Below are 12,938 nucleotides of genomic sequence, written 5' to 3'. Positions count from 1 at the left end.
GTCATCTTGTCTTTGGAACAATTACAGATGTTTACTTTCAGAGCTGCTTTAATCATTAACAATAACACAGAAAACACTACAAGAAACTCCTGCCTTTCCCCCCAGCAGGGCAGTGCCTGGGAGATGGAAAAGCATGGGATGAGCAGCCTCAGATTTACTCTGAGTGCAGTTTCTGTCCTAAAGTCTGTGGAAGGAATTCCTGCTAAACAAAACCAAGTTGTGCATTGAGCACTGTCAGACCCCAGGCCACTCCAAGATGATTTTTTGAAATCTTCCTAAGACAGTACCATTTCTTTTCTTAAACGAGATGGAACCTTTCTTTTACTCTATGTTTAAAAATCAAAGTTCTAAATTACTTCAGTGTAAAAAAATTAAATTCCATAATATATCACTTTGATTATCCTGTGGGATATGTGAACCTCATGGAGGTACTTAGGCCGTGACCTGAGCTGACACTGAAATAATTTATAGAAAATGCAACTTCTCAGTTGGTTTATCAGTGTAATTTATGGTGAGTGTTTGGGAGGCTAACAGCCTTCCAGAGATTACAGGGATGTGTCACCCAGGAAAAGAAATTGAGTTTAATATTCTTAAGGAAGGTATTTATTTGGAACATAAAAGGGAAGGCTTCACATAACTTTGTTAGGAGGGGGAATCAGACTGAATAGATTACACTGAGTGATTAGAAGGTAGTTATAGAGTAAAATATAATAAAAATATACCATCAACATCTAAAGTGTAATACTACAAGAGAAATGCTGGTTTGCTTTAAATATAAGATAAGCACGTTCCTGGTTCACTGAGGGAATTCTGTGAGGGCAGTGAGTGTAGGAACAACGAGAAGAAAGGATTTGTTTCCCTTTTTTTTTTTTTCTCCTGAGCAAGATTTAGCGATTAGCACGGTCTGCTCAGGTCAATTAACACCTTCTGGGCACTGTCAGGGCACCTCATGATTTGCAGCTCGGTGGAAACAGCGCGGTTGTTGCCACTAGATGGCAGAGGGAGTGTAAGAACAGCGGCTCCTGCTCCTACCGAACCCTGCTTGCGTTTTTAGTGCTTGAACTGTTAATATTCTTATCGCTGCAGCTGGACCAGCAAGGTGTACATGGAATTTGTTATCACTGGAGTAAAACAGTGCTTGATACCTGCTCGGTGAGAGGGAACAAGGAGTGTTGACACGAGGCTGCTGCTGCAGCTTTTAGGGGTGAACTCTTTCAGAGTGGTGTTCTGGATTTAACCCATCTGAAACAATGCAATTACAAGCTCCAGCTCTCAAAGGGAGGAGCTGTAACTATTTTGCTTTGTTATTTGTACAGCAATTCCCTCTAAAAGTAGAAATATGACACGTTAAGTGGGGCTCTCAGTGTTAACTTCTGCATTACCATTGATCTACTTTCCATGTTCCATATACTTTAATTATATTTCTTCATAATGGTAATACTTATTCTTCTGTTGACTCAAAGAAATGAAGTTACAAAACAAATCCTCCCCTGCTTTATTGCCCGGATTTGCTGGCAATAAAGAATAGACCCAGTAAGTGCTTTCAAATTGCTTTTAATGAATTGCTCATTTTAAAGCTGTATGTACAGGGAGATTGTTGGGAATGCAATTACATGCTGGGAGAACAATGCTCTTGGGCCCACCCATGTGGTGCTGAGCTCTGCTGGGACTTGCAGCATTGTCTGTGCCACTGAGGGCACGTGGAGGAATTGATGGCATGTAGGCACCTGCTCAAGCTCCTTCAGCTGTCACACAGGTGCATCTCAGTTCAGCCCACTGCATTATCCATTTACTGCATATGGCCATTCCCAAGCACTGGGCAGGCCGTGCAAGTGGTTATGCAATGGCTGCAGTACATGAATGACTCTGATGTTTGCTTTCCCTGGCCTGCTTAGCTGTTTTTCCAGTGTTGAAAGCTGTCATTTGTCTGGATCCTTCAGAGCATCTCTGACCAGCTGCTTTTTGGAGCTGCATTCTGGTGCCAGGAGAGATCCCAGGGTTAGCTGAGAGTACTTGGAAACAGTTTGCTAAAAGTAGAATTTCAAGCAGCCTCAGCGTGGGAGGGGTGTTGCTGCCTCGGGATCATTTTGGTTCACATCTGATTTGGGATTTTTTTTTTTGGTCACCGATCCTTGGTGCAAGAGGGACAGGTCGAGCATGTCAGTTTGATAGCAGGCTTTTAATTGCTGCTCCTGGCATTGGAGAGCTTTCTAGATGCTAGAAAGGGCCTGAACATTGTCTGATGTGTCAGTTCCTAGTTTAATGCTGCTTCCTCAGTTGTTGCCAGCACTGGATGTAAAATCTGACATGGCTTTTTGGGAAACAATTCTCGTGCTGCACTTGGCACTGAGCACAGAGCAGATCAGTGCAGGAACAGGGAATCAGGCCACTCTTCCAAGAATCCTTTCCATTCTGACACTTTCAAAACAAGTCTGCTGGCTTATTCTCCTCAAGGCCATTAAAGGTTTTTCACAATTCTTTAAAAACAACCCTTAAAAATAGTAATCATGATGTGGTTCTGTAGGAAATAAAACTATTATGATTAATGACTCTAAATACTGGTTTTAGCAGCACATGTCTTTTTCCTCAGTCCTGAGATGTTTTCTGTTGGTGGTAGATGAAAATATGAACAGCATGAATCACCTCATTACCAGCAGAGGATGGCTGAGGGTAACTCATGAGGAATTTTTGGTGTTTGCACATCTCTGAAAGATCTTTAGTGCCGAAAATGAATGAATGAGGTGGCGGTGCCTGAGGGCTGTGGAGCAGGGGACAGTAGGTGGAGTGCTGGGTTGGGATCATGGGCTGAGGCCATCCCCACCCAATGCTCTGCCTCGTGCTTTGGTTTCACTTCAGTTCTGAAAAACGAATTGTCAAAAGATGTGACCCAAAAAAAAAAATGTGCTTAAAACCAGTGCTTGAGGGCGCGGTACCATCCCCTGTCCCTGGGGAGGTGAAATCCCTGAAGGGATGAATGGCACCGAATTCCTCACGGCTCAAAAGCTCAGGGTGAGCTCTGCCTCTTTGCACTGTTGGTGTTTTTGTTGCTTAAATGTGGATTTTTAAAATTTTTTTTGTGGCTGCTGGAGCCGAGGGGGCAACTGCTGAGGGGGTTTGTGCTGGTGGCCAGGCCCTGGGCGAGCACAAACAGGAAATGTGAGGTACAATAGCAATGGTTGTGCCGAGCTCCAGCCCGGATATTTCAGCTGGAATATGTGAGTTTGTCAGGAATTCTTACAGGGCTGCTCGGCAGCAGAGTGGAGGAGGGCACAGCAAAATAAAAAAAGAGCAGAAATGTGCTTTTAAAGAGAAAAGTGAATCAGAAAGACAGGGCCCTTAATGGCAGTGCTGCCCTGAGAGAGCCAGGCTGGGTTTTGGGTTTGTCTGCTTTGAGGGCTCAGCATCTCACTTTCATTCTGAATTGGTTCCCCTCAACCAGGGGTCACATTCTGGCCTCCCCAAACAGTCCCAGTTTGCAGCTGAAATGAGCCCTGTGTTGGCCCAACCCAAACTGGTTTAGGTTAGAATTTGAAGATTTAAAAGCCAGACACTTGTGCAATAATGAGTCCATTATCTTGGAAAAAAAGATGTTGGTGGTGTAAATAATTTAAAAAAAAAACAAACCCACACAAATAAACGGTTTCCTGTCAGGACTACTGAAAGGTTTTTAAAGTCAGACCTAATTCCTTTTAGTTCTCTTGTTCCAGGAGCTGAGCTTGTAAGATGACTTGATAAAAATTACTGAAGTCCTTCTTAAAAGAGAAGCTCACAAAGTAGGACTTAGTCCACTTTAATGAAGTAGACAGAATAATTTAGAAACCCACACAACTTATTCTCATATTTTTTCTCCATTTACTTCCTCGTGAGTAACACAGGAGTATTTTCATAGTAATTATCAGCTTCAGGACAGGTTTTGCTCTTTCCTCGCAGATCATTCAAAACTATTGTGAGTAACCCAGAAAAGGATGGTTCTGTGTAAAGGAAAAAGTGAGAAACAAAGGCTGAGCTGCCTCAGCCAGGTGGGAGGTGCAGCAGTGCTCCCCTTCCCAGAGCTGAATTCTTTTTGTGAAGTGAGGTGTTCATTTCCAGCCCTCGCTGTTCTCCAATTCACACGTCAACTTGCAAGCCTAAAACAAAGGAAATAAAAAAGGTTCTGTCTAATACCTGTGCTCACGTTACTGCTATTGAATTGCTGAGGTGGTTGAAAGAAAAATCCGTGGAGGGTGCAGAAGGCAGAAATTAATTCTAAAATAAGTTGAAATGGAGCCTGTGTGTGAGGGTCGTTTTTGTCTCTTCCTCTGTCCTTTGTTTCTTTCCTGTCTTTAAATTACTTCCTCCAGCTGTCCTAAGCTTTCTACAGTGAATTGAAATATCCTGGACTATGTGAATGAACATAAAATTTTTTTTAAATCACTTTTGCAATTATCTCATCAGAAATTCCTGCTTACATCACACCTGGGCTCTGTTCTGCCTGAAACTGCAGTATTGATATAAATAATGCACTGGTGAACTGGGAGGGTCTGAATTAACTGGACACTGCTGTTAAATCAGTTGTGCAGGCTGGGTGTTCCTTAAATCTTCCAATGACTCGCTTGCATTTTAAAAATCTGAGATGAAAAGTGATGTTTTCAGGGAGAAAAACGTTCATTTGAAATCTTGGTCCCTCTGTGTGCTCCTGGTGTTGTGTCTGTAGATATCTGCAGAGAGTAAACCCAGCACTGCTGGCTTAGCTCAGCGAACAGTGCCGGGGTGATGGAGGAGTTAATGGGATGGTTGGAGGATTTAATGGGATGATGGCTGCACCCTTTTCTTCCTCCTGAAGGTTGATGGACTTTACCTTTTAGAAGCTGACGCCCTGTTTTCATTATCTGCTCTCCACTTCCTCATCGTTTGTTCTGTCAGATCTCTGCCGGGAGGGCACACGGTGCTTTCTCCTCATTTGTCCCTTGGAGTTTCTACGTTTTTTGTTGTTTGTTTTTTGTTTTTTTTTTTTTATGCACAGCCTGAACTTTATACCTTCCACGTCCTGCTTCCTGGAACAGCTTGAAAATAACGATAATTGTGCAGAACGATCTCTAATTGGAGATTCTAAAGCCAATCACCACTGCTGGTGGCAATTTGAATAGACACTGAGGTTTATTCTTCAGAAATGGGAAGGGCAAGGAGAGAACACTGACAGAGCATTTTATTATTTTATTAGTGATTTTCTATCAGCAGCAGAAGATAAACTTGAATTCTTGCAATTGTGCCTCCCCCTGACACGAGTGTATCTGTTCCTACAGAAAGTAATGTAGGCACACCCTTAAAAAAAATCTGTTTTTCATGTTACTGCTTAGAGCAGCACCGTGGCCCTTTACACAGGCAGTGGTGCCATGTGCTGCTCCCTCAGTGGCTCTTGTTTAGTCAAATTCAGAGTTTGTGGCCGATCATTTGGAATTTCCATCAGCTCTGCTCTGTGGGGCAAGGCTTGGCTGAAGTGGGAATAGAAACTTAACCACAGCCACGTGAATGTAAAATTAAAACACAGCTTGAAAGGCTGTGAAGGTCTTCTAAACCCAGCCCCGAGCACTTGATGGATGTTTGTGTCACTTGAGGATGCTCTAGGTACAGGATCTTCCATCCCCAGCCCAAATTTCCAGCCAGCACCACATACCAGACGTTATAAAATCATGAGACATTTTAATCTGGTAACACAGACAGACACACAAACTGCACATATTTACCAGCCACCTCCAGACCAAGCTTCCCCCTCTTTAATCACACAGCAGTTCTCTCTGTGAGTAGTTGGCCACCTCTCTCTGAGATAAAAAGGATGCTGTGAGTGTGGTGTGACTTTCTGCAGAGGTGTAATGACTTCGTGGATAAGTATGGGATGAGTCGTGGCCTGAGGCACCACTCAGAGGATGTTTCCCATGAGAAGCAAGCTTTTCTTTTTCCAGTTTATCTCCATCAAATACATCATGACATATTCCCCACCCTGTGCAAAGGCTGAGTCTTGAACCCAGTGTGAAAAGCAGGCTATCCATGGAGGGAAACAGATTTTTAGTGCATTAAGTTCAGCAAGGAGTTCAGGGTAATATTTTTCTTGCTGGCAGACATATCACTTTTCTTTGAGAAATGTTTCTAAATTAAAGCCAGTCTAAAATTATGTCTTCCCCCAAAATAAGAGGTTAAAATTAGATGTGGTTGTTCCTGTATCACTTGAGCAGCCTGGCTGTTCTGTGAAGGGCCATGTGAGAAACCAACACTTGATACAGGATTTGTTTGGAGCTTTAATTGACTTCCCAGTCCAGGTGCTCAGAATGATTAATAATGTGAAAATATGATTCATTTTTAATTGGATATTCGGTCACTTTTCCTTATGGTAAAGACTTTCTGCTGTAAGAATTATACAGATCAGCATGTTTTTAAGGATTTTAACTCGTGATTTTTTTTACATGTGGCTGCTGTCTCTTTCTACTTCCACTGCTGAATTTCCAAGCATAATTTATAGATTAAAAGATATTTACTTTCCAGAAATTTCATAATGCAACACTTTAAGTAACTTATTTCTGTGCCATTCCAACTCGGGTGCCTTCAATCACTGGAATAAAACTCCTTTGAAGGCCCGTGAGTTCAAGAGTTCAAAGTTACCTTTTCTGAGACATTGGTGTTGTGCAGACTGGGATTTCCAAACTCCCCTGAACTACTGTTGCTAAGAAATAGATTTATGTTGAGTTCATCTCGATGAGCAAATCTTGTCTTGTTTGATTTGCAAATTGTACAGATATTTCTAACACATCACATTCCGGCCTGACCACAGGCTCCTGCTGGTCTTCAGCCGTGGCAAGCAAATGTTTCTCACCCGAGTCAGCAGAATGCTCAATTTCTCTTCTGCTGTCCTTTGTTGGTGCCTCTTTCAGCTTAAAAAAGAAAAGAAAAAAAAAAAAAATCATGGGAAGAGGGTGAGGGAAAGGCAGTTGGTGTTCAGGATCTTACATGCCTTGAGTTTTAGTGACTTTTCCTGGTTTGGCAAGGAGCACATCCAAACCACCCGGGATTTAGTGTTTGGTGTGATGGGGTTTGAAACAGTTTTTTGTCTTTTCCAAAGGTAGAACTGCAGTCACAGTCCAAATGGGACATCTGAGAGGACTTCCCCAAGTGTTGAAACAAACTGAACTCTTGCAGGGAGGCAAAACACTCAGTATTTCCTGCAGCCCCACGCAGAGGAGGAGGAGGAGGAGAGGGTGGAGGAGCTGTTATTTGTGAAGAGGATTAAAAAACTGGATGAGAATGAATCCTCCTGGCTGTAGAGTCAGGGTTTTCCTAAGGTGGCACCTCAAGCCTGTTTGAAGCTGCTTTGTGCTCCATTCAGAGTTAAACCATCACTAAATAGAAATTATCCCCCCAGTCCTGCTCCTCCTGCCAGCCCTGTTCAGCCAAGTGTTGTTTGGAGGTTCTTGGTGCCCAGGGCTTTGGGGAAGCTCCAGAAGCAGAGGTTGGGGGTGTTGCTCTGAGCCTGCCAGGCCTGGGGCAGAGTCCCTGTGGCCCACAGGACACCTGGACACAGGAGGAGGACACTGGATTGCTCTGCTTCCCTTGGCTGGCTCTGCTTCCATCCCACCCTTCATCACTCTGAACGAGCCATTTGCACTTTATTCCCCATTCCAGTTCAAATGTGCCTTCTGTGGTTTCCACCACTTCAACTTTTTTCCATTATAGAATTGTTTACATTGCTCTGGGAGAGTTCTGTCCCCTTGGCCTGGCCTTCAGGTGGCGTTTGCAGCTGTTTTGTGAAATGCCTTTATTTATTTTTTTTTTTTTTCCATTGGCTACTCCCTGTGAAATTTTTCTTTTTGCAGACATTTGTTGAGACTGGGAGGGCTCTCAACAGGAGGGTTTTGAGGTTTTTCAGCCACTTCCAGGGTGGCAGCTCTGCTGGGGGGAGGCTCCTGCAGCATCTCCAGTTGGGCATTTTGTCCTTGTGTGCTCCCCTGGGATTTTAGGATCTGCTTTCTTCCACTCTGGGAGGAAATTTGGGTGATGCTGAAGCCCTGCAAGGACTGGGGGCTGCTTATCACTGCTGATAGAAGTGATTAAATTTGTCTAAATAAGCTGGCTCTAGTTCCTCCGTGCCATGGTGTGTATTCCAAATTTTGTAGAAGTGAAAGCCCCACCTCTGGATTCTGTATCTCATCTGTGGTCATTTACAACTCAAACACGGGGGAATTTCCTCCATGCAAATCTGCTTTTCAGGAGAGTTTCACTGCAAATTTCTGCAGATGAAAAGCATTAATTTTAGGATGATGGCTTGACACTTTTGGTTTGTTTTTTTTTGTCCCAAAGTAGCTGTCAAACCTAGGGAGGGACAAGCAGGGGATGGGATTAAATTCCCCAAATTTCAGAGTGGAGAAAGAGGTTACCAAGTTTGCCATAAATGTACTTTACAATTTTAGGGAAGTTTCAAATCTCTTTGCATCTGCCCTTGATGAGTGAAATAGAGAGATGTTATTTATTTAGCTCTGAAGCTGCTGTGGAGATGATCCTGCTACAGGTACCAAGAAGTTTATTGCCATTAGGACCTGTAAAAATATTAATAATAAAAATTATTACTCATTGGTTCATTCTTCCAGTCTTTGTTCTCCCTTCCATATCAAAATCTCTCTTTTATATCAATTTCTGGATTCCCTCTTATTGAGTTTTATTTCATTGAACCTTTTTCTTCTCCCTTCATTTATCATCTCACAGGTTTTGTATTTCTACAATCCAAAATACACCCAAGCACTTGAAATAAATAAAAGATTTTTCTTGCTATCAGAGCAGCTTGTCCTTTACCAGTTACATGCCAGAAGAATGGGTTTATTTTGAATTGTTTGCATATGACAACAGTAATTGCAAAAAATATAATTGATATTTTATTTCAACATTCTTAATTCACTGCCACTGAAAAATTCCAGCGTGGATGTCATTGCCTCAGTCCAGTGCTCTGAAATGTTGGTGAGTGAAGCTCATTTTCCAGCAAATGCAGCAGTGCTGGAGCTTCCCCTTTAGTGTGGGCCCAGGATTTGAGCCTTTAATGTGCAAATGAAACTTTTGGGGGCTGCATTCACAGGCAGCTCCGGGATCCCTGTGCAGGGAAGGGCAGGGCTCAGCTCTGTCACACTTTCCCTCTGTTCTGTAAGAAATTGAGCTTTTGAGGAGTACATCAAACTCCCTTATGGCTCTAATAAAATGAAAATAAATGAAGATTGCAAATAAAAACGTGGAAGAAAATTGCTGGCAATATTTCCCAGCACGATGTCAAAAGCCATCAAATAATGAATAGAAGAAGTTAAGGTTTGTGTAATTTGTTCTGCACTTAATGAAACTTTTAGCTTTATTTAAATCTAAATTTTACATAAAGACCTCGTTTTAAATTTTATTTATTCCCCTCCCTCTTCCCTGGACAGTGTTTCCATGACCTTTGTTAAGTGATTGTTTTTTAGCTACAATGTCTGGTGTTCAGATTGTTTGAATTGCTTCTCAATTCTTTTGTATTAAAAATAATGGCAATTCTTTCAGGTTTATAAACTATGTAGCAGTTCATTCCTTGAATAGAGTTTTATGCTCGTTTTATTTGGAGGTCTGTCCAAAAAAATCTTTTATTGTAAGATGGAGGCTAAAATTAATTCAGTTAAATAGGATTTAAATAATGTTTAAGTTTTGAATTACATTTCAAACCATTTTTTAGCAAAAAGCAGTGAGGTCACTTTCTTGTTTAGTCAGAAAAAACAGGCACAAATTAAACAACTGGATGTTGGAGGAAAATACAGAAGTTAAGGAAGTCTGCTGCAAGATGTCATTAAACCCAGTCATTAAAAAAAATCAATATGTAATTTAAATGCCTAATCCTCTAAAAGCAGCAGTAGGGAAAACACCTCCTCTAATAAAGCTGTAGGTCATAAATACCTTAAGGAGAACATTGTAAAAATTTGAAAATCCCTGTTTTGCTTTTTTTTTTTTAAGTAAAGATTCTAATTTCTCCTTGGCAACCTCCTAAGTGGCAGGGCAAAAGCTGAAAGGCTCCCTAACATTTTAGTGGATCAAAAGAAAGATTTATTTTTTTTTTAAAGTACATTAGTAGCTCAACATTGTGATTCAGATGGTCTTAGAATAAACTCCAACAAACAAGAATTTTACATAAATAACATTTTCAATGGCCAGAGTGAGAAGCATTAAGTTTTAGCCTAGGGACAAATAGTGGGGGGGAGCTAATTTTAATTTTTATTCTAACTCACATAAAATACAATTGAAATTTCTTTTTTTTTTTTTTTTTTTTCCCAGGGTCCACACATAGCCTCAGTCACTCTTGCTGCCTATGAATGTAACTCTGTGAATTTTCCTGAGCCTCCTTACCCGGATCAGATTATCTGCCCTGATGAGGAGACAACTGAAGGCTCCATCTCTTTGTGGGCAATCATCTCAAAAGTCAGGCTGGAGGCCTGCATGTGGGTAAGGCTTGTTTAAAAAAAAACAAAAAAAACCCCAAAAACCTGCAATTTCCATTCATGTATTTCATTTCTGTGACCAGCAATAGACAAAAATTCCTCAATTAAAAAAATAATGATGGGTTACACTGCCCAAGGTAATGTGAAAAGTTGCCTTCCTGGTGAACCTTTTAGCCCTGATCATTTTAATGCTTTTTAATAGTTTTATTCCTGGGATATTTTTAGCAGCTGCAGTGCTGTTTGCTAAATACCAGCAGAAAACTTGAAGGCTGTTGATGTAAAAAGTAAATTTTAGGAAGGGTGTCTGCACCCCAGATGATCTGGCAGCTCTCAGGTCTAAGCAAGAAATAATTCCAAAAAGTTTGAGCCTGTAACACGAGTGAAGCTGCAGTTCCTCATCTCACAGCTTGTTCTGGGCTGCATCAGTAAATTGGATTAATTTTTTTTAAATTATTTACCACATTTTTACATATTTTCTTTCTGGTTTTCTGCCTGTTTCCACTTTTCTCTTAAAAGCTGATTTGCTTTTCCTGTTGAAGTGAATCAGGGTCTTAGGAAACGCTGTCATTGGAACTTCCTTTCCCTTTTCCTCTTTTTTTTTTTCTCTCTGCAGCTTCTTGTAGAAGTTTAATTTTTGGAGGATTTTGGTCAGCCAGGCTGTATTTTTCATTACATGTAGATCATTTTGAATTACAGTTTACACAGATGCATCTGCTGTGAACTACATGCCAAATTAACTTTATTTTGCTGCTGACTTCCTGTCCTAGCTGATGATTTAATTACTAAATTCTTGGTTGTCTAACTCAAATGCAGAGAAAAGGAAATTCTAAAAACGGTATCTGATGCCTGCCCTGGTATTCTTTATATAAGGCAGCTGGTCACTACAATTTTTTAAATAACAGCAGTTGTGTTAGTTACAAAAAATTCCAGTCAGGTTGTGTGAGTTTAGAGACTAAAATCAAAATAGTAACAGAGAAAGTGGAATCACAGCCCTGTCAAAAAGCAAAGTACAGCTTAAATTTCACTCCTAATGAAAGACCAACACTGCCTGAATGCTAAGTAGCTAAACATACAAATACTTTCAAGACTATAAATATATATATAAGATTTCTTTTTATTTTCTTCCTCATCCCCCTGTGCTGAAATCTGTTTAATGGAGACAAGCAATAAAAATGGCATTTACAGCTACGTTTCTAGGGTTGCAAAATAAAAATGCAGCTGAGGGTAAACATCTCTTGCTTCATCTGCAGGATGTAAAAACTGAGCTATGAGGAGAATTAAGTTTAGAACAGAGCTGCAGCCTCTGGAATCTCGTGTCCTCCAGAGCAGCCATGAGGGAGAACAAGCAGTGCCTTCGTGGCCTGAGTTCCTTGGATTGGATTAGGGAAAGGACAAGGGGAAAGGAACATTTATATCCCACTTTTTTCACCCTTTCCCCTCCTTCTTCAGATTCCCTGTCAGCTACCTTTGCTCTGAACTCTGTCTCCTCTGGCTTTTCCCTCGGGAGCATCCTCTGTCTACCAGTGGTGTCTCATGTCATGTTATGCTTTCTTGGAATGTTTCATGAGTACATAAACATTGCCTGCTAATTTCCTGTAAGCCAAATCAAGTTGGCAATTGCTGCTGCTGCTTCCAGAGTGTTTCTTTTGTCCTAATTCCAGCTCACTTCTCATGGAAGCTGTGGAAGAGAGTTATTTTGGATTCTGTCACTCTTAAACTAAACCTCCACTTAGCAAAGATAATGGTGACTTCCAGAATGTGGAATCAAAGAACACAAGAAGATTTTGCAGATCATCCCAGGATGACTTTGCCCAGGCTGAGAGTCCTGTGGGGTGAAATGTGAGCATTTATGTGCACAAAGGTCACAAAACCAGCAGCAGCCAACTTCAGCTAGAGATTAAAATCATTCCTAGTCCCCAGCATGTCAGTGATGGCCATTCCTGCTGAAAATGAGCGTTACAAGGATTAAATATCCCTGTGCCCAAAGAATTATTAGGTGGGATGAAAATGATGCTTTTTTCAATCCCTGTAAAAGTTGGCTCCAGCAGCCCTGGCCTGCAGAAAGGCTCAGAAACAATCTCTTAGGTGAATGCCAGTTTTCACAGCCTCCCATCCCACAGGGACAAGGAATTCAATAGTGCCCTATATTTTTAATGTGTTGCAGCCTTTTTAGTTTTTTACAAGAAATAAGGGGAAAGAATAAAAATGTTTAATTGCTTGGGATTAGCAGAACAGGCAGCCTGTGTCCTGAGCAGGATCAAATCTGTTTAAAAGACTCTTTCTAGTGGAGTCATTTCCCAGTTTCCTTTTCTGGATGTAAAAGAATTTTGATTAGCATTTGCCCTTCCAGTTTGTTATGAGTCCAAGGAATCTCCATGTAAAACTGGCATTCAGTTAAATGGTGAAAATATCTAATGTTACAAAAAGCAGTTAAATAGTTACTGGTTTGGAGCCCTTAATTGCTGCTTTTTT

The 12,938-nt window shown here is 41.2% G+C and overlaps 1 protein-coding gene across 3 annotated transcripts in view; it reads left to right on the top strand.

Moving 5' to 3' along the window:
- Positions 1-12,938, top strand: part of VMP1 (vacuole membrane protein 1) — a 59,750-nt gene that overhangs the window by 14,145 nt on the left and 32,667 nt on the right. For all 3 annotated transcript variants that reach the window (XM_014876453.2, XM_014876454.2, XM_014876455.2), the window contains one exon: positions 10,303-10,470. In XM_014876453.2, coding sequence (XP_014731939.1) covers positions 10,303-10,470 — 168 coding nt within the window. The remainder of the gene's footprint in view (positions 1-10,302; positions 10,471-12,938) is intronic.

Source organism: Sturnus vulgaris, chromosome 21, assembly GCF_052056855.1.
Source record: "Sturnus vulgaris isolate bStuVul1 chromosome 21, bStuVul1.hap1, whole genome shotgun sequence".
Taxonomy (NCBI): Eukaryota; Metazoa; Chordata; class Aves; order Passeriformes; family Sturnidae; genus Sturnus; species Sturnus vulgaris.
The sequence above is the reverse complement of the archived record's forward strand: the minus strand, read 5'-3'. Positions and strand labels throughout refer to the sequence as shown.